At 45.4% G+C, this 22,272-nt stretch overlaps 1 protein-coding gene and 1 pseudogene across 1 annotated transcript; one reads left to right on the top strand and one right to left on the bottom strand.

The window, feature by feature from the left end:
• Positions 1 to 1,305: 1,305 nt before the first annotated feature.
• LOC136643015 (5S ribosomal RNA) lies at positions 1,306 to 1,425 on the bottom strand (annotated as a pseudogene).
• A 2,009-nt stretch (positions 1,426 to 3,434) lies between these two features.
• GPR142 (G protein-coupled receptor 142) lies at positions 3,435 to 6,342 on the top strand. Its single transcript, XM_066612855.1, has 2 exons — positions 3,435 to 3,558; positions 5,429 to 6,342. Exons 1-2 carry the CDS (start codon positions 3,435 to 3,437, stop codon positions 6,340 to 6,342), a joined length of 1,038 nt encoding a protein of 345 aa, XP_066468952.1.
• The last annotated feature ends 15,930 nt before the right edge of the window (positions 6,343 to 22,272 follow it).

A 22,272-nucleotide genomic window follows, 5' to 3' on the forward strand; every position in this document is an offset into this window, starting at 1 on the left:
CACCACCTGTTCAGTCGCCTCTTACGCTGGTGGCTGTAAGGGCACCACCCCTTAGTCCACAACCCCTACAGTAAATCAGCTTAAGTGTGTTTAACCAACCATCACACACACTTCCTCCGCTTACCTACTACCTCCATCTCCCCCTTTCCTCCTTCTAGAGTTTTCCTTATGTCAGCATCTATTATAATCTGTTTGGGGGCAGGGCCTATCTTTTCATTCTATGAATTGTATATTGATTGTTTTATTATTAATAATAACCCATAGACATGTGATATGATTTATTAGTGGAGTATGTGGGGGTGGGGGAGGGAGTTATTCCTCATATCGTCTGCAACAGTTTTCCCTAATCTGTGTACTTTGGGCAAAAACAAGCATTCATGCCATATTTCACAAGTGACAGTGGCCATTTTTTTTAACATGGGCAAATGACATGTTCACAGTCCACCCCAGCCATCGGTAGACTTTCATGATTTCACTGGTCAAAGGCACCTAACTGCGTCGGATTGTGATCTGTGTGAGAAATGCAGTCCCAGTATTGGAATAGCACATGAATTCAAGGCCCTGAAAAACAAAATAATGCTCATGTACAAATAACCTGTCATTTCATTTATAGGGACAATGCACAGGGGTGGTACCAGAGGTCAACCAAAGGCCCAAGCTCCTCAGATGGGCCCTCTGAGTACCAGTGACAGTGCCCAATGGAAAGGGGGCACTGGGAGACCAAGTGCAGAGCTCTGCCCCAGGGCCTCCAGCAAATTGGCAGCAGTATGAACCATGCCCACTGGCTTCCTTCCTCTAGAAGGGGAAAGAAACAGGTCAATTATTGTTCTTTTTGACACCATGGGGTGGAGAAAAAGAGAGGGCAATTCAGCTCATCCCTTTTCTATACCATATTTGCTTCAATAATTTAGTTCTTTGGGGTGGGGTTATATTTTGCATTTGCCGTCATTAAATCCAGGAAAGTTTTCAACTACATGGGTGTCTTGTTCAAGTCTGGACAACAAATTCTATGATTGGAGACTTCCCTTTATTTCTTACATATAAGGATGGAAGGACAAGTCACAAGCAATGTGTAACAGAAGCCCGATCACTACTTTTCCAGGGGGAAACCTGCTGAGAAAAGGGGTTAAAATGGAGATGCATCAGGGCAAGGAATGCTTCTGCAAAGCTGTTTTTTGAATCCAGTGGCAGAGGGAAACAGCTAGGGGGTGACACGTAACGAAGCCCTCACTATTCCCTCAAGTTTCAAAGGCTCTGTTTCTTCGTGGTGGTTGGCAACCTTCAGTCTCGAAAGACTATGGTAGAAGCCTACAGCACCCGGTATTCCCAAGCGGTCTCCCATCCAAGTACTAACCAGGCCTGACCCTGCTTAGCTTCCAAGATCAGACGAGATCAGGAATGTGCAGGTTAAGAGTTGCTGCCATTCTGTTTCTTCATACAGGACAGAAGCCTGGGTGCCCTGTGATGCTTGATGGACAGTCCTCCATCTGTGTTGAAGCAGCCCAGCCACAATTTCCACAGATTCCAGGTGTGACTGTATCAGGCGCATACCTGCTGCAAGCTCACCCAGCCTCTTGCACACCCCTCCCTCCTCCCTCTCTCCCTCCCTCAGCCAGCTATCAAGTATAAGCCTGCACATTTGGTACTCAGAGGAGATGCACTGTTAAAGTATCTGATCAGGGAGAACAGGCAAGGACAGCAACTGCAACTATATTACAGCACTTCCTACGCAAGACGCATCAAGGTAAGTAAGATTCCACCAGGATCCATCCACTAGGAAACTGTGGATCTTGGTCTATCTGGCAATGTGATTTGGACTGAGTACATTGACTATGTTGATCCAAGTAGTAAAAATCTCATTATAAACATGCTTCAAGCATAACATCTTTGACAGGGGCCCTTCTTCAGCAGGCAGGCAGGTAGGGTGCCTATAATAGCATATTTAAAAGACGATCTGTAGAAGGAGCTATTGTAGTGGTTCTCCTTACGTACTAGGGCAGTGGTTCCCAAACTGTGAGCTGTGGCTCTCCAGGGAGCTGAAGAAACCAGGCAGGGGAGCCACGGAATCCTAGAGAAAAACCCACAACCCTGTACAATATATAGAATTGTAGCCCTAACGGGGAGCTGCACCCGACGTCAAGGGAGCAGCCAGTCAAAAAAGTTTGGAAACCACTGTTCTAGGGGGATAGCCACTTGTTGCAGAAAAGACAAAGAGTCTCACAGAACCTTAAAGAGAAACCATTTTATTCCAGAATAAGCTTTAGTGGACTACAGTCCATTTGACCAGATGTAACATAGATACAGTATTTTTTCTTTCCCTAGTGGAATTGCTTAGTGTTTGAGCCACATTGGGCCTGAGATTTTTTCAGCTTGAATCAATCTGTTACTCTGCTCCACCTGCTGAATTTTTGTTGGTTCCTGCTTTGTGGTGCCACCTTTGTGAAGTGTTTGCAGGTAGCATTGCTGAATTCCATGGATGGGCCAGATTAGGATTTAATAGGAAATTTTAGTTTAATAGGTTTAAATTTTCAGTTTAAATTTTCAGTTAGGAAAGAGTAAAACTAGGACAGTAATTGGAATGTACTATCAAGATTAGAGTGCATGGATAATCTCTCCATGCAGCTGATCCATATTCATGATTATCCATCTATCAAGCAGTAGGATTTGTATAGTGCTTTTGAATCAATTGATCTGTCTGTCTAAACTGAGAGATATACCTGTCTATACCTGCTTTTCCAACCCCATCTGCTGTCTATCCAGCTTGCATCCCAGGGCTTTTGCTAAGTGAACCTCTCACTGAGTATTGTGCTTATTCAGTACTGGATCTGGATCAGGAATGCTTGCAGTTACTTATGTCCTTGTACAACAGCTAGCTTACTGTCAAGGAGATTCCAACAACTCCCGTTCCCAAGATGGCTCCCGTTCCCAAGATTTGGGTGCGTGTGCACCACAGTTCTGTCAGTTAGCCTTCCACTTTTAGATATATCTCATTCTTTTTGGAAACCAATTTGCTGACATAATGTGTTCTGCACTGAGCATAGCTGGTCATCGATGCTGGTAGAAGAGGGAGGGAACAGAAACCTGCCCTCCAGAAACCAGACTTCTCCATCAGCTGTTTTGTCCTAGATGAGAGTCAGTCTCAATTTTTATGCTCACAGGCAGAACTAGCTCTTTAGATAAGGAACTGCTGTCATAGTAGAGGGTGACAGATACACCAAGGAGCTAAAATGTCATTAACAGCTGCTTGTCCTTGTTTAAAAAAAGACTACATTGATCCCTCCCCTTGTCTTTTTCTTTTTCCTCTCATGTGCAGTGAACAAGGAATTTAAGCCCCAGTGTTCAAAGGTTTATCGGAGAAGAGATCAGCTGTGGTTTCATTATATTCTCCATCTCTTGCCCTTTTGTTCCTGTGTAGCTGGCAGGTGCTGAAAAAGATGAACATGAGTGACCTGCTATGGGCAAGCATTATGAACGACGCAGACCGGGACAAATCTCCTTGTGTGATGGGCACAGCAGCTATTGTCTACTATTGCATCCTGTTGGGCCTGGGGCTGCCAGGTAAGAAAAAGCTGAGAAGTGATCCACCTCCATTTAGGAGAGTTTGGACAGGTAGGCATTGGAGCAGCAGCTCCTGGATGAGAAGTGGAAAGGAAATAGAACTTGAGACCACAAGGCTCAGGAGCTCCAAGGACCCAGGAGGGTAATACAGGGGTGAAATTTGGGTGTGGAAATAGCAGAGGATTTGGAGGAAAATGTTTGTTTCTTATAATATGATATACGATATATATCTTCTTATACGATAATATCTTGGAGAACCTAAAGCATCTCTGTCTGCTTCAAAGAAATGAAGAGAAGTCAGCTGATGGCAGTACAGAAAAAAATAAAACTGAAATGTTTTAAAAGCAATTTTTCTAGTTGACAGTTTGTTCAGACACCCCAGATAAAGGGAGATTCATCACTTGATTTCCAAAAACAGAAGCATTCTCTGTTTCCTTAACTTGCAAGTACTGAAGAATTCATTATTATTCAGCGGTCACATCTCAGCAGGCTTTGCACATGACAAATGGGAAACTGCCACAAAGTGAGCTACCTCAAAATGAATGAGCATGATGCTTAAACGCTGCAAAAAGACATTATAGCTTTGTAAATAGAGGGATGCTGGGAATACCATGAAGTATAATATATTGTAATGAGAATCAAATGCATTTCAATACTAATCAGTGTTTTTTATTATGATTGTTGGAGTAAAAAAAATTTTTTTTCTTAAAGAATAGGATATTGTGCTGCACAAAATCAGCCTTTGGGTAGTAGCCTTGCTACAGTTAGCATTGATGGGATTTAATGGCCATTTGTTGTACAAAATGAGGATGCTCGGATATGAGACTTTCTGCAAGTCTAAATCAAAATTGGTACACATGCTGCTAAATTAGCCAACAAAAGAATTCCCCCCCCCCCCTCAGTGTTTACTGCAGTACTAAGGGACACATTTTATTTTCTGATAATCCCAGCAAACCATAACATGCTGTCAGGAAACAAATGCAAAAACAGAACTGGCCTTGAAAGGAAAGATCATTAGGAAGGACAGGTCCCTACTAATGTAATAATACAGTACAGGATGTTATTTCCAGAATTCAGCACTAGAGGGACACATTATCTCATGTAGATGTAGACAGCCTAATGCAATTCTGACTGGACAGTTCGTAAGCGGACAAGAAAAGACTTGCCTTTGCAGAAATCATGCAGAATCTCCTGCAAAAAAGCAGGTACGACTCTGCAGTGAACCTCCGCTGAGAGGAACAGAGTCAGGTGGCTCTTGAAAAAGGGTCAGAGCTGCTCAGGAGTGGAGAAGCTGCAGAGCCAGACCCAAATCATGGGGCCCTGATTGCTGCAACCAAGAGGGCATTCTTCCTGACCAGAAATGGGGATTTCATATAGGATGGTTTTTATTGTGTTACTGCTTTATCATTCTTGTGAGCCATCTTGGAGTTTTTGGAGCCATCTTGGAAGGGAGGCACACAATTTAAAAATAAATAAATCCTGGAGCTTAAACAGAGATGCACTTCCATTCCACTCCCTTTCAGCTTCCTAAAGACTCTGATGCTGTAGCCATTGTGGCAACTCAGGGGGGAAAGCCTCTCCCCATAGCAGAGTCACAGCCCTTCATTTGGGACACTACCAGGGTTTGAGATGGGAGCAGGTAGTAGCCATCTAGCCAAAGGTGTCAGGCTTGGGGCAGAGGGAGTGAGGGCAGTCATTCTTGAATCTTCAAGATTCGAGGAAATAAATTTCTTATATTTGGCATGAATACATACAGATTTACAGACCTGTTGGGGGGAATATTAATAATGATCCAGGGGTTTTTGAGTTTTAGCATATCCAATTGATGCTAATTCTTCATCTCCTTGCTGCCCTCTCTTCATTGTTCCAGCTAACATTTTGGCTGCCATTTCATTATACCGCCTGGCTGCCCGCACTCAGAAATCTTCCTATTGCTACCTCCTGGCCCTGACAGCTTCTGACATCCTGACTCAGGTCTTCGTCATCTTTGCAGGCTTCATTGTGCAGGCAGCTATCTTGGCCCGCGAAGTTCCAGGTGCCCTTGCCCATGCCATCAATGTATTGCAGTTCACAGCCAATCATGCCTCCATCTGGATAACCGTACTGCTGACCATGGACCGTTACGTGGCACTCTGTCACCCATTGCAGTACAGGGCTGTGTCTTACCCTGAGCGGACCTGGAAGATCATTGGTGCTATGTTTGCCATATCGTTGGCAACTGGAATCCCCTTCTACTGGTGGCTAGATGTATGGCATGATGTCTACCCACCCACCACCATAGACATGGTCCTGAAGTGGGTTCACTGCTTCATCATCTACTTCATTCCCTGTAGCATCTTCCTGGTGACAAACTCTATTATCATCTGCAAGCTCAAGCACTCAGGTGAGCCCAAGCGGTACCTCAGCAAAACTACAGCAATACTATTGGCCATCACCACTGTCTTCATTGTCCTCTGGGCTCCACGGACATTTGTCATCATCTACCATCTCTACAAGGCTTCGGTCAGTCAGAACTGGAAAGTACATCTGGCTCTCGATGTTGCCAACATGGTAGCCATGCTCAATACCTCCCTTAACTTCTTCCTCTACTGCTTTGTCAGCAAGACCTTCTGGAATACTGTCCAGGAGGTGTTGCTATCTTGCAGGTTCCCATGCACCCAATCCCCAAGGAGGAATAGTCTCTCAGATTCGGCCTTGAAACCATTAGGGGTCATGGATAGTAGGAAGGTTATCTTAATCAGTTCTGATTTCTCTGAAAGATTCCATAGCCCAAAAGACTACTAGCTCCCTGAAACAGATAGGTGTGTTGATTAAGATGGTTCTTGACCAGGGGTATTGGGCAATATATTATAGGGTCTAGTGTGCATGCATGTGTGCATTTGTGTGTGTGTTCATATCTATACATATATGTTTGCATATACTGTATTTATATATGTACCTATGCCTGTATGTTTACACATATGTGTGGAAGCTGTGTGTGACAGAGATTTTGGATGAATGTAGCCAACGGTTTACAAAAATGTGGAAATGTAATACCATGTGAATGTATCCTCATGGGAAAGCATTTATCTATATCAACCCACCAGGTGGGACATGGAGATCTGGCACTCCACTGCCTTGAACCATACAATGAACCAACAACCACACAAAAATCCAGAGAAGTGGGGACCCAGATTACCATGTGACTTGAGGACCACATGGAATGCCTTTAAGAACATAAGAAAAGCCTTGCTGGATCAAACCAAAGACCCATCTAATCCAGCATCATGTTTCCAACAGTAGCCCACAAGCTGCCTTTGGAAAACTCACAAGCAGGAGAGAAAGTCATACAGTATTTCTCTCTTGCTGTTGCTCCCCTGCAACAGATAATTCAGAGACATACTGCTGCTGAACTTAGAAGTAGCACACATAGCCATCATGCGTTTTGCGGAGGCAGAGTGCAATCGCCCCACTCTCACTTTCCCTGACCCGGGGAGCCCTGCAGGCGCTTGCGCCTGGCTCCCCACAGCCAGGGACAGCTGCTGCAGGGACTGGAGGGTGCGCCCCAGTCCCTGCAGCCTGGTCAAAAGGGAATGTGGGGCGATTGCGCACCGCTTCCAGTTTAGCGGAACGGGGCGCGATCGCTCCGCTGTCACCTTCCCTGACCCAGGGAGCCCTGCCGAAGTTCGCGCAGGGCTCCCCGCACCCCCGGGGGGCTGCAGGGGGCTTGGGCAAGTGCACCAAGCCCCTGCAGCCCCCATAGCAGCGCGATCCTGGGGATCGCGCCGCTGCCTCCCCCCGCCCCCGCAAAGATTTGCTGCAGGATTCAAACTCCCTGCAAATTTGAAAATCGTAGGGTTATCCATTCAACTAATTAGGAGAGATCCTTTTGGAGCCCTTCATTCTCTGCTTTGGTTTTTACCAGCCTTGGCCAAACTTGGTCACCTTGCAATCTGTTCCTAACTCCAGATCATTGGTAAACAAGTCAAAATGTATCCGTTTCAATTCAGGCCTTTGGGATACCCCACTTCTTACTTCCCTGCATTGTAAAAATTGCCCAGCTATTCCTATTCTCTGCCCACCTGTTCTTTACCAGGTTACTAGTCCTTAAAAAAACTTACCCCCTTGTTCCATTTTTGCTCAGTTTACATAAGAGACTTTAGTAGGAGATGCTATCAAAAGCTTTTTGGAAATCCAGTTATGCAATGTTAACTGGAATGCCTCTATCCACATGTCTGTTGACACTCTCAAAGGATCCTAGAACAGTGTTTCTCAAACTGCGGGTCAGGACCCACCAAGTGGGTTGCGAGCCAATTTCAGATGGGTCCCCATTCATTTTAATATTTCATTTTTAATCTATTAGACTTGATGCTGCCATGGTAATGTGACTGCATTTGGGGAAATGTTATTGATCTATACTTTTAACAGGCTACTTACTATATGTAAGCTTTTAACAATGATAGTCAATGGGACTCACTCCTGGGTACTTGTGGGTAGATTGCAGTTTAGTAGTGTTAAAAATTTTCCTGCTTGATGGTGTCACTTCTGGTCATGACAGCACTTCTGGTGGGTTCCAACAGATTCTCATTCTTAAAAAGTGGATCCTGGAGTTACATGAAAATCCCCTTTTTCCCTTTTAAGTTGTGATTTTTATATCTGGTTATGTATTATGGATTAAAACTCATGCAGGCCAAGCCTCAACAGATTCTCATTCTTTAAAAGTGGATCCTGGGGCTAACTGTGTGAGAATTTTGTATAAGAATAACCTTTCCTAGAAGGTTAGTGAGGTTTCACTTGACAGAAACCATGCTGATTCTCCTTCAGCAGGGCTCATTCTTCAGACTGCATAATAATTTTATATTTAATTTACCTGCACCAGACATTAAGCTGATGTGCCACAGTTTCCTGAATTCCACCTAGATGCATTTTTCAGTCCTGGTGTTAAAGTGACTACCTTCTAATGTTTTGGACTGGAAGCTAATTTAAAAGATAAGTTACATATTTAGGTTAGAAGATCAGCAATTTCACATCTTTAAACTGTCCAGCTGAAACAACTTGCCTGCGATTAGCCCTGTAATCAGCATAGTGTCCTGAATAGAAGGCTGCTGTCGAACCAGAGAGACCAGAGTTCAAATTCCCACTCAACTATGAAGCTCACTGAGTGACCTCAAGTTATTTACTAGCCTAGCCTCCTTCACAGGTCTTTGATAAGAATAAAATCGAATAACTGCCATCCTTCCTGCCCTATGGATAAAGGGCAGGACATCAAATGTAATAAATAACAGGACTCCATCGTGGAAAAAAGTGAGGGAATTTATTCTCTTCTGGCTGACCCCTCTGGTCTTGTTGATGTGTGTGTATTGAGCAGTGTGTGTGTGTGTTGAGCCCTGCACTGTGTACCTGAGTGCAGCCAATAAGGGGGAAGGCTCTCTGCACTGATGAAAACTCTGATTGCACAGCGAAGGAGCAAAATGGCAGGCTTCCACAGCTCCAGTTCACAATAAATGTTTGCTTCATGATCAGATATTTATGGCTGTCTGTTTCTTGTACAATTCAGGGCATCAATTCCAGATATTGGAGACAGAATGGGATTTTGCATAAGTGTGTGTACGCGTTCCTGTACTTGTGATGAGCCCTGGGCTATTTCCACATTACTGAAGAGGAAGCTGGAAGACTAGGAGATTTAGACAAAGCTGTTCACCAAGGGAGACTGGCAGTTTCGAGGCTAAGAAATGTTGGTGCTGAGCCTTTCTAGATGAACAGAAAACTTGCAAATACTCTCCTTTATTGACACAATAGCATCACCCAACACCAAGAGCATGATATCCTCCATCCCCAACTAGGAGACTGCATCCTTTCCACATATGAGGCAATCTTCCTACGGGGCCTGGAAATAGTCCTGTTCACGTTTCTTTTTTAACTAGATATGGCTAAGATACCCAAGAAATACACTAAATACTGTATTTCTAAAACAAAAGATTCATGAAATTGCAGGCATAGCTATGGAGCAAGGCAGTGGCTTTACTTGGGTCAACAAGCACTCTTTTGTTGTCAAAAATTTACATGCGCACTCCTTCACCTGAGTAGTACAGCAGAGAAGTATTCAACTGCTAAAGAACTGCTTCAAATAATATAAACCTTGTAAGAAGGGTGTTGCTTAGCAGCAGTGACATCACAGGTACGATTCAGTAGGGGGTTCCATGGCTCTTATAGGGCGTTACTTATAGTGTGTACAACTGACACACAATGAGGAGAAAAGGCTACCACTTTCTGTTGTTGATGTTGGAGCAAGCATGTTTTTGAATTGCCCAGCCAGACCCCTCTTTCCAGCAGAATGAGCTGGAAGCAAATGCTCTTATTTCTATGCCACAAACCAAAACGGCAAACTCCTGGAACAGTTGAGAGGGTAGAATTCAACATTTGTCAAGGGCAGAAAAGCGGAATGGCTGAAAGGCATCAGAGTAGCACTGGGAGAATATTGGACGGAGAGAGCAGGGACCGTGGCTGGCCACTGTACAGGAGAACTGGCAGAACAGTTGCACAGAGTGCGCAGTGAGCTTGCCTAATAAATGCCCGAGCCAGGACAATTCATTCCACACTTTCAAGAATACGGCCAGTCTTCTCCTCTTCACACCCACCTCCTTGCTCTTGCTCCCAAAATATTTGCTTTTGGCTGGGTTTTTTCTTCTTTCTCTCTCTCTCTGAAAAGCTCCTTTTACACTCAGGGCTCTCAAATCTGGCTGCATCCCAAGGACTACCAACTCACCACTGCACAGGAGAAAGACTGGCCCTGTCTAGTTATGCTCTCTCCCTCTCTCCTTCCCTCCAACCTGTGCTCCCACACAGGTATGGACCACAGCAGCATTCATTTCCACTTCACACACTCATGGACATGTGCACTCTCTAACATGCACTTTCAGACATGCTTATATATGCATGTACAATTAGAAACACAAATCTGTTCTGTCCATGTATGGTCATACAAAACACATGATGTGTCTCCTGAAGTGATAGTGAATCCTTCCTCCATTCCAGACAGTATGGTCTAGCTCACACTGAGGAACTAAACCTGTGTCTGGGCTGAACCACTTAAGACTGCAGGTGGAGAACTAAAAATTAAAAAAAAAAAAATCCTTTACCCACAGAATGTGTCTTCGTGACAAGAGTTCTAGCCTCATCTTCTTCGCAATATACTAGTTTTCTATATACAGGGAATTTTTTGAACAGCAGAGTATTAAGTCATGTGAACATTGGTTCAGATTAGCAGCACAATCTTATACAAGCTTACCTGTAAGTAAGCCCCATTGAATACAGTGAGACTTACTTTTGAGTAAGTATGTTTAATATCATGCTGTTAGTGATACAAGCCTACCACATCAGGAAGAACTAAATCAGGCAGTGGCTCTTTCTCTGCTGTCCTCCAAATATATCATATCAGCCAGAGGCATACAGGAAAAGGTAGCACTTCCCAATCAAATACTGAAATGGAGGTGCGTAGCCAGTATTACATCCCATGCAGTATTTTCTGGTGATAATTTGTCTATCTGGGAATGAGGCTCCAGCAGTCCTGTCTTCTGCACACAATCATTAGGTTCTTGTTTTTTAAAACACATCTCTGAATCATCCAAAACACCAGTCTGCAATCTCTCTGCCAGCACAAGAGGGCACAAGAGAGAGGGTCAGAAAAGAGAAGAAAAGTGAGAAACTTCATAAAAGGTCTCTGGAGTTTCAATGACATGTTCCTGAAGTCTTTTTTTTTTCTTTTTCTTTTTTTTAAAGCAGAGGAAGAGAAACTCCTATTTTGCAATGCAGGGTGCTATATTCACACATAGCTGAGAATTGTTGCAAATGCTGAATCATAACTTGAATTAAAACAAACAAATCCAGGCCTGCAATGATTCATGCATATTTTTTTAAAGCATGATTGTAATCCAATCAGCATACTAAAGGTCCCAGTTTCAATCCCAGGCATCTCTAGGTAAGTCTGACAAAAAACCCCTACCTGAAACCCTGGAGAGTCACTACCAAACAGGGTTGGTAGTACTGAGCTAGATGGAACAGTGGTCTGAGCAGTATAAAGCAGCATCCACAAATATTTGTGTTCTTCCTAATTGTCAAAGAATCCCTGTGGCCTTGCTGAACTTGTTTGGTTCAAGAGAGAGCCAGTTCAGAGTTGAAGAAAAGCCATGTATTGCTCTCCTGTCTGCTTTTCTAAGCAGTGAAGTCATGATCATGTGGGTTTCTCTGGGTTTGTTTTTAACCAGAAGGCTATTTTGGTAATTGCCATCATACAAAGTTAAAAAAAAACAACACCCCGCTTTGCCTTTTATGGGAAATTGTTCTTTTCCTTTGAGGGAGGGGGAGTGTTTTCAGAGAGAATTTCTTCTCCAACAGGGTGCCAGAATTTGACGGGGAGATTTTCACAAGAAGTAAGCCAATGCACAGTCATGCCAATTAATTGTGTCTCAGCAAACCATGCAAAAAACTGACACATTTTAAAAATGTCATTAACATTTTATTTTTATGCTATTTTTTTCAAAATTAAATTGATTTTAATCATATAAGCATACTTGAATGTACATTTTTTGCTCTTTCACTTTGACGTGATTTTCTCCTTGTCACCAGCATCCTCCTACATTCCACCAGCCAGTGGCATCAATAGGGGGAGTGGGGGGGGCAGGTGCAGACCACACTGGGATGCATATAATTAAAATATCAAAAGGTCAATTAACAGAAAAGTGGAAAAAAACAAGAACAGCAGCAGTCTTACAAGAGATGACAGTAGCCTCAGGTCTGAAAGTCCATTAAAAGCTCAGGCAAGCAGGTTGAATATCATGCCACAGTATTCTGATAGTGCAGGATCATTCCAGTGGAACCAACTCAGCTCTAGGCCTGGGCACTTCCAACAGATCACAGGGATTATCCAGAAAGTAGGTCAGATTTTTAAAAGTGCTATTCAACTCCCTTCTCTTGTACTTCGCTCCGTTTTAAGCAGTGCCTTCCTTTATGTATTACAGAGTAGGTGCCCCCTCCTGATGCTTTACAATGGTTCCATTTATGGTTCATTTCTAGTGATGAAGTAATGGTCCACACCTGTTTGGGGCCTGCACTACTGAAGGATATGAAAGGGGTACATGGTCAGGAGGGAGAGAAGCAGACCCAGGGAAGCTCTCAGAGAATACAGGGAGAAAAGAAGAGTGTTAACTTCCAGAGCCTAACTGAAAGGTCTGTTGTACACCAACAAGAAGACAGAACAAGAAGTTCAACAAGAAGTGGGTGAGAGCCCACTTTCAAGCAGGAAAGATTTCATAACCCAGCGTGGCCTGAGGGCATTCCTTGGTAGCAGCATTCCTCAATATCCCTCCAACTCCCACTCCAGCTGCTGAAACACACTCGCCTATGGATTTGTCTCTGCCAGGACTGGCCCATCCATGAGGCTGACTGAAATGGTCACCTCTGGTATCAGATTGTTGGAGGCACCTTATCTTTGTCTGCTTACTTGCCTCCACTGTCCCTCCTTCTCCTTCTCCTCCCTGGATTGGAAAAGGAAGAGGGAAAAGAGAGGAAGAGGATATATGTTGAAGAAAGGAGTGTGCTGAGCTAGCGTGGGAGGAGCAAAAACTGGCACATCATCAGGTGGGGGGGCAGCATTTGGCATTCTGCTTCAGGCATTAGGAGACATCTTGGGCTGGCCCTTCTGTCTGTTGCTACAAAAGGACTGCATTTGACTTCTGGAACTGGGCTGGCGCTTCCCCAGCAAAGGAAGAAACCAGCAGAATACATTTCTACACATATGTGGTATAGGTGGAATATATGTCTTTGGGCTAAAGTTCAATGGTTACATTCTGTTGAGAGGTACCAAGACTGAAACTGCCCTAGCTACTACACCCTCTGACCTGGAACATTGCCCCATCAGCCCAGATGCATGGAGGCTGGCTATCAGCACCCAAGTGGAGAGGAAATAGTATTCTTCTCATTGTCAGGTACATTTTTGCTGTTGGGTTCTGGAACTGAACCCTGAATTGCAAAGTTCTGGGGCTGGGTCCTGGCTGGATTTAAATTCTTCTGAGGCTTCGAATGCATGACCAATTAATACAGGAATAGGTAAGGTTGAATATGACTTGTGTTTGTAATGTAAACACACACTGATTGTGGCTAGTAAATACACCAACAATAGCAACTAAGATCAGGCTAGAGGAGCTGAATGCGAGCATAAGATAACATCAGTGTAATGGGCCATTAAGCCATTTCTGCCCAATGTTGCATAAACAGGGATCAAATATGTACACCTGTGGGATGGACAGAAATGGGTTAAGCCCTTTGGGATCATGTATGCATAATTGCATGAACCAAGGTGCCCAAAAAGGGGATTCAATCTTAAGCTTCCTTAAGCTTTCTTAAACTTCCTCCTTACATTACCTTATAATGGCATGTCTCATTCCTGCATCACAAGGTAATGCCTGAAGCTCTGGGCCACACATGAAGAACCAATGCAATGACTTCTCCGAACAACTGAATTATCTCTCCTGGAAAAAGGCTTCTCACATTACCTTCACGATGCAGATAGAACAGCACTGCAGCAGTTCCTGCAGCAAATCTGAAACATGAGAAGTGGCCCTAAAAACTGACACATGCAGAATGAGGCAGTAGAATGCAAGACTCTACTATTTCAAAGTGCACATGGTGCCATATTTAATACTCCCAGATTGTTTTGCTTTCTTTAAAAAAGTCCTTTTTATTTGTATTAAACCTTAGCAAAACTGGGAAAGGTGTGGTGTACCTCACTCCCTGAGGAGTGAGGGAAATTTCTATGTAAGAGGTATTCAAAAGCCTGACCTTTCCTGTTTGATGTTGGTAAGAGCATTTACTATGACCCTTTTGCAGCAGGTAATTAAGGCTGCAATCCTATAAACCTTTTCCTGGGAGTAAGCCCCATTGAACATAGTATAATTTACTTCTGAGTAGACATACATAGGATTGTGCCCTAAAGCTGCAATCCTATTCACTCTTGCATGGGAGTAAGCCCCATTGATTATAATGTTTGTAGATAAGCCTAGGCTTGGGCTCTTTTACTTATAAATTGCTTATTTACAATAGTTTTAATTTTACTTATCCAACCTACAGTCTGAAGTAGTTCACAATTTTACCACTTAATACAGTCTCATTTACCACCTAATAAAGTCCCACCTTATTCTGAATCCACATACTGGACACATTGACTATAAAGAGTCCAGAAATAAAATTTCCACCCCTTGCACTTTAATCATCACAAAGATAAAGTGCTTCTCCCTCCTCTTTAAAAAAACAAAACAAACAAACAAACAAAAAAAACCTTCCCCAAGCAGCCTAAGGTACATTAATAAATTAATTGGTTTTTTTTGTGCTTGTGCTAGGCAGACCACATCTCACAATCTAGAAACCCTGTTGTTTACATGTTGGGAGAGCTGCATGGTACATAATCATTATGGATGCCCTTAATAACAAGATACAAATAAATAATTTTGTTCAAATTTAACTTTACTCTGGGCACAATGCAAATTTTTTAAAAATGTATTTAAAAAAACTTTTAGGTCTGTTTATAATATTTGGTACAGGCCCCATGCTCGTTTAATCTGGCCCTGTGAGTATGCCTCCTCAGAACACACACTTCCCCTCCCTCCTCAAGTGTTTCTTCTATTGCCATCATCACTGACACTTTGCTGGAGCCAAGAACACCAGAGAAGTTTTTTGTGGCAAGAAGCTCAGGTTGAACATTCCTTTGAGTCTTCTCCTCTGCCTGCCAGGAAAGGCGGGGGAGTGTGAAGATAGGAATGTATACCCTGTGACCTCCATATCCTTTGCCAGGCCTCAATGTCAAACAAGTCAAATAAGCTGGCCAGGCAGCAAGTTCACTGCCGCTGAGAAACATCACCAACCAGCAAAATATGCCTTGTTTTTCCCATTGGGGCCAAGTGTTAGAAGAGCAAGGGACAAGGTCATTTCTTCTCCTTCAATTGTATTCAGGTTTTTTTTAAATATAATTATTATTGTTATTGTTTTCTTGCTGTGCAACTTAATGAATAGACAACTGGATTCTGCTCACCCCCTCACCAATTTTTTTTTTAATATGGTTTGTCTTCATAACCATCAAAGACCACTAGGCTCTGTTCCCCAGCTCCGCCACCAGCCTCACTCTCTTGGGTACACCAGGTACTAGAATCTTGAGTCCCCAGAGTTGGTAGCCCTGCTCAGAGAGACCTCTCTCAGCTTGAGAGGGTATAGGTAGGCTGGACATAGCTGCTGTAGTGGAAATGCGCAAGAACCCTCGAGGAGACAAGGTGTGGGGTCAACAGTGACCCCCTTGTTCTGACAGGTCTGGGAAGCATGGGGTTAACACCAGGGCCTTAGATTGTAGTGAGTGGGCTGCATAGCTGCATAGTTGCCTCTAACAAGGCCCTCAGGGATAAAAGTAGCACCTGGAGGAGGGAGAGTTGTATGGGTAGCAGAAGGAGAGAGGACTGGCTGTTGGACTAGTTGATGGACTACTGGACCTGCTGACTGACCAATGAACTGCTTATTGAGCAGATGGGTGAATAGCCTACTGAGAATTGTTGGGATAGCTGGAGATCGATTGATGCTAGAGAGCTGAGGAGGCACTGCTTTACCCAGAAGAGCTGTTGCTTTGAGAACCAGCAGGAGGGAACTTGCTGCCCCACAGGCAAGCTATCTACTGGTGACCTTCCAGTTGGTGCTGGGGTTCAGTAGTAGTTCTGTACACTGCTAGAGCCTGCTGTGTTTGAGCCAGGGGAACGAATTAGCTTAAGTGGGCATAAGTTTTCTAGACCAAGTTTGGAAAGGGAATCTGGCAGAACAGCTGCTCGGGAGCAATTCCTTACCTATTGGTTCCCAATCTCCTGATGGGGTAAGCCAAGTTGAGGGATAGTGATTTACGATAACTAAAGAGGTTGGTGAGCAGGAGTGCATAATTGTGCCTAGAGGCCCAAAAGCAAACATGTTAAGCTTGGCTGCATACACTGTATGTCAGTTACTTACCTCTATTCCCCATACACTTGCCCAGTCCCATAAGAACCAGGAGGGAGGGCATCAGCTGGGTGACCAAGGCTTGTGTTATATAGTGGGTCCATGCGAATAAAGGAAGGCATAGTGATAACAGCTCAATACGTTTATTCCATCTTCAGAACAGAACATTGCTAAATACAAGGCAAACCCCTGGCTTTTTATAGCCTTTAACTCTGTCCAGACTTCCCGTGATTGGTGCAATTGAAACCTTGCTAGAGGGCCAATCAGATGGTAGGATTTCGATCCATCACCCGATTGGCCAGCCATAAGTCTGGGCCAATCAGTTATGCAGGATTTCGATCCTGCATAACTTACATAAATACCCCCCCCCCCAGTACAGTTCAAGATTAAGCAACATAGTCCTGTAAGTGGCGGGGCTGTACCCGCATTCGCAAAGAACGGCGCAGCGTCAGTATCAGGACCTCTGGTTCCTCAGTCAGCTCTGGGGTTGGCACATCTATGGCAGAGGGACTCCCCATAGGTGCGCTGACATCTGGTGGCTCAGATAAGTCCAGGGAGGTCTCCGGTTCCTGCAGTATCATGTCTGAACTGATGGCCTCTCCAGACTGGCCAGTGCCTTCATTCGTACGATGCCCGGATGGTTTTCATGTAGGGCTTCTAGGACCTGGTGACGAAGCTTAGTCGGAATGACGACCCAGCTTCCCCAGAGGAGGCAACCCTTATGGGCTGAGAGTTCGTGCTGGCAGGAGACATATGCAGTGAACTCTGCATCTATGCAGTCCATAGGCCACCCGCTCCACACCCAGTTGAGAACACGGGAAAGGATACGGTCCTTGGCCGAGTGTGAAGCCATGTGCAATGCGTGGAGCGGCGGTTCTGGGAGCGATTCCAGGAGCATGATGCCATGTGCTGGAGCCAGATCAGGTCCATGAGCAGGCAGCGGAAGGCGACTGAGGGCATCTGTGTGGCCCATTGCTTTGCCAGGCCTGTAATTCAGTGAATACTGATATGCTGCCAGGAATATGGACCAACGCAGGATGCAGGGACACAGAATCTGTGGCGTCTGTTTATCTGGGGTGAAAAGACCCAGCAGAGGCTAATGGTCCATCAATAGCAAAAATCGACCATAAAGATAGTCATGGAATTTTTTGATGCCTGCCACTATAACCAGAGCCTCTTTGTCTATCTGTGCATAATTCCGTCCAGAATTCCTGTGCAGAAGACAAGGTGCGTGAATAGTAGGCTACTGGAGCCTCTCTTCCATCTGGGAGTGTGTGGCTGAGGACTGCACCAATACCGTATGGAGAGGCATTGCATGCAAGGACAGCAGGAAGTGACTCATCAAAGTGAGCCAGTACGGAGTTGGAAGTGAGTAAATTCTTTACCTCTCGGAAGGCAGCATCCTCGCAGCGGCCCCAGACCCAGGGGGTCCTCTTGTCCAGGAGGCGATGGAGTGGCTCTGCCAATGCTGCTTTATGTGGCAAAAAGGAATGGTAAAAGTTCAGGAGTCCTAAAAATGCCTGTAACTCCTGCTTGGAGGTTGGAGGTGGGGCATTCACGATAGCTCGAACCTTTTCTGGTGCAGGATGGATACCATTAGCATCGATGAGGTATCCCAGGAACTCAACTTTTGGGGTTCCCAAGATGCACTTTTCTTTCTTTACCTTAAGTCCAACAGACTGGAAGCGGTGAAGGTCCTCGCAAAGGCGACTGGCAAATTCTGAATCTGATGCCCCGGCAATCAGCACGTCGTCAAAGAAAGGAATGACCCCAGGAATTCCTTTGAGGAGAGTGTCCATGAGGCCCTGAAAAATTCCTGGTGCAACACAGACGGCAAACTGTAAGTGTTTGACCCTAAAGGCACCTCGGTGGGTAACTATCATCTGTGCCTCTGCTGTGTCATCATCCACTGGTAACTGCTGATAAGCCTGGGCGAAGTCCAATTTTCCAAAAACCTTGGAGCCTGCAAGGGAGGCAAGGAGATGGCTGATGACCAGCATGGGGTACTCATGCTGCTGGAGAGCCTTGTTGAATGTACATTTGTAATCCATGCAGATCCTCACATCCCCATTAGGCTTGAGAGGGGTAACAATTGGAGTCTCCAAGAGTGCGTGCAGCACTGGCTCTAAAACCCCTTGAGCCACAAGGCGATCCAGTTCCTCTTCTATCTTGGGCTTGAGTGCAAAGGGAACCCACCATGCCTTCATGCAGATGGGCGTGACGGCCGGATCTAGGTGCAGAGAGACCAGTGGGCCAGTATAACAGCCAAGGATCCCCTTGAAGACCTGGGGGAACTCTTGGCAGACTACATCAAAGTCTAATTTGCTGGTACTCTGGACCCCAGTCACCTGGATGCCCAGAGGATCAAACCACACAAGGCCGAGGAAACTGGTGTGATGTCCCTCGGTGACCACCAGATCCAGGAGCCCATCAAAGTGTTTATAACGAACCTGAAACTTACCCATACCCTGAACAGGGACACGGTTACCCTGAAAATCCATAAGCAAAAGTCCAACTGGCTCCAGGTTGCGGCCCTTTCTAGGACAAATACGCCAAAAAGTCTCTGTAGAAATAATAGAGAGCGCTGATCCGGAGTCCACTTCCATTATGCAGGGAGAGCCTTGAATTTCTACTGTCACCTGTATCTTTTCCTTGGTTGGCAACTGGATGCTCTGGATGGGGTATACTGAAGTAGTGTAGATCTCTTCCTGGCTGACAGACCCCTAAAGAACTTTCTGGCTCCGAGCCTGAGAAGGCTTACTGCGACAAGTGCAGGCAATGTGGCCCCTCTTTCCGCAGGCCTGACAAGTCACATCACGGAACCAGCAACTCTGATGTTCATGTGGTTCCCCACAGCTGGCACAAGGGCCCTGGCTGGAGACATCAGAGGCCTGCCGGACCCTGGGTCTAGGTGCTTATGGTTCCTGGCGATCATTGCGTCTTGACATACCTCGATTGATTCGTAGCACCTCCCCTTCTTCCCAACGGTCTGCAGCCGTGTCCTCATGGTGGACTGCCTCGGCTTTTCAAGTTGTGGCTGGGCTGCGAGAGGCACAAATCTCCCTTGCTGCATCTTCTGCTTTTTTAAACGCCAGCGCCTCCTAGACAGCCTCTTGAAAGGTCAGCTCTTCCTTCGCAAAGAGCTTCCCCTGAATCCTTTCGTCCTGGAGGCCGCATACAAACCGATCGAGAAGCATTTCTTCCAGGTCTCGGAATTCACATCTTCATGCAAGATGACAAAGCACGGACACGTAAGCTGGAACAGACTCACTGGCAGCCTGATCTCGCTTGTAGAAGGCATTGCGGTGTGCAATACGGGACGGCTGGGGCGAGAAGTGATTCTGCAGGAGGCCCACGATATCCTTATATCTGGTATCCCTTAATTCTGCTGGTGCCACAAGATTCTGGGCGATTTCAAAAGTGGCAGAGCCACAGACGCTGATCAAGGTGGCCTGCTTTAGGGCATGTCCCGTCCAAATATTCCAACTCCCTTCTAATGCCCACTTTTTGGCTAATTAACACCCTCCTTTTCCAAGAACAACAGCTGTGGTGTGCAAAGAAATGCAGAACTCCTTATCAGTTGAGCAATTAACAAGAATTTATTGCTACAAACACACTCCCAGCATTCCTCTTGTCCAGAGGCTTTCCCCTCCCCAGAACTCCACTTAACTTAGTGGGTAAAAGTCCAAAGCCTCCAGTCCAAGTCCATGGTCTAATCTCCAAAGCACAGTCCAGTCTTCCCAATTCAGTCTTCTGCAGCAGAGTCCCTCCTCTCCAGCAGTGTCCTCTCCAGCAGAGTGTCTCCTCCAGCAGAGTCCTGGCAGTCCTCTCTTCTGTGTCCTCCAGCAGAGTCCTGGCAGTCCCCTTCTCCCATAGGTCTGGCTCAGGTAGCCCTCTTGGTCTGGTTCCCTCTGGGTCAGGGTAGCTCTGTCTGGGTAGCTGAGTAGCTCCAAATTAGGCTCAGATGAGCCATCTCTTCAGTCCATGTCCATTCAAAGTCCCATCAAGGTCAAATGAAGCTCAGGTGTCCATCAGAGTCTCCATTGGCCTTGATTGATTACAGCTGTGGAGCCAGCCCTGCCCTTCCCAGAGCTGTCAAACAGCTGTCAAAACATGGAAACGCTGTCAACACCACATCATCCATCTGATGTGGATTACAGGGCGGCATCTTTTACTGCATTGGCCTCCAGGAAGAATTCCAGACGTTCTGCATAAGTGTCTCATAGCTCTGGGGACGCTGGATCGAATTCCCCAATGTGACCTTGGTTAGTCATGGTGGCAGCTCAACAGACGTATGGAAGCCAGTCTTCTTTCTTTGTCTGGGGCGACAATTCCCCAGTGGTGAATCAGCTCTGAGTGAATCAGCTCTTGGTTCTAGCGTTGTTCAGCATGGAGGAATAGGATCCCACCCTTGTTGCCAGTGTTATATAGTGGGTCCATGCAAATAAAGAAAGGCATAGTGATAACAGCTCAATACGTTTATTCCATCCTCAGAACAGAACATTGCTAAATACAAGGCAAACCCCTGGCTTTTTATAGCTTTTAACTCTGCCCAGACTTCCCGTGATTGGTGCAATTGAAACCTTACTAGAGGGCCAATCAGATGGTAGGACTTCGATCCATCACCCGATTGGCCAGCCATAAGTTTGGGCCAATCAGTTATGCAGGATTTCGATCCTGCATAACTTACATACATAACAGCTTGCTTGCTTGCTTGATCTTCCCCACATGATTGCAACATTCTTTCAGGTACACTCTGCAGCTTCATGGAAGAGCACCATACCACAGCATGACCATCACAGCTGCATGAAGAGGTGGGGGTTAGCTTACCATTTCTGCCCAATGTTGTATATACACAACAGGGATCAAATGTGTACACTTGTGGGCTGGGCAGAAATGGGTTAATCCAGCAACAGTGTATGATAAAGCTCTCTGCTAGCCATTCAAACAAAAAACAAACATATTATTTCAATTTCTTCAGTAATTCTGTAGGATGCCAGTACTGTACAGATTCTCCCATTAGCCCCCTACAGCGCACAGGAAACTGTTCGGCAAATTCTGCCAATGAGTTCATTTTAGCTGGGATCTGAACAGTAAATGTCCAGTCATTTGTTAAATGAATTCCACACTGGCTCTCACAGGCCTGCTGTTAGCAGTTGGCATGGTCAGACATTTGCTGAGGCCAGCATACTGACAGGAGGCCCACTCTTACCAGAGCTCCTCCAACCTAATGCTGCTGGACGCTGCCATTTTGGTTAGCCTTGTCCATAATGCTTCAACATACCCACAAGGCTATAGGACCTCATAAAAATGTCAGTGTCTCTATTGCTCCTGTACTGCAACCATCCCCACCACCACCACACAAGAACATTTGAAGCTTGCCAGCCCCTTCCCTCTGGGCCCAATCTCAGATGGCACTGAGGACCAGGGAAAGTTGCTGGAAGAGCTGGAGCCAATATGCAGTAGGAGGAGGCATGCAGCAGTAGAGGGAATGGTTGCTGGCCCTGGATGATAGGTAGGTGGTGACAAAGAGGAGTTATAATGGTGAGCAGCAATGGCAGGTAGTGGCAAACCACCACTTAGGACCATGAGCAATGAGCATGAGTGGTGGCTGGAAATAGGTTGTGTGATTCAAAATTGAGATTCATGCAGTAACCTGTTAGTTCAGGCCATATCCCTTCCTTTCTTTGTCTGAAGGACTGTTCACACACTAAT

Source organism: Tiliqua scincoides, chromosome 2, assembly GCF_035046505.1.
Source record: "Tiliqua scincoides isolate rTilSci1 chromosome 2, rTilSci1.hap2, whole genome shotgun sequence".
In the NCBI taxonomy this organism is placed as follows: domain Eukaryota; kingdom Metazoa; phylum Chordata; class Lepidosauria; order Squamata; family Scincidae; genus Tiliqua; species Tiliqua scincoides.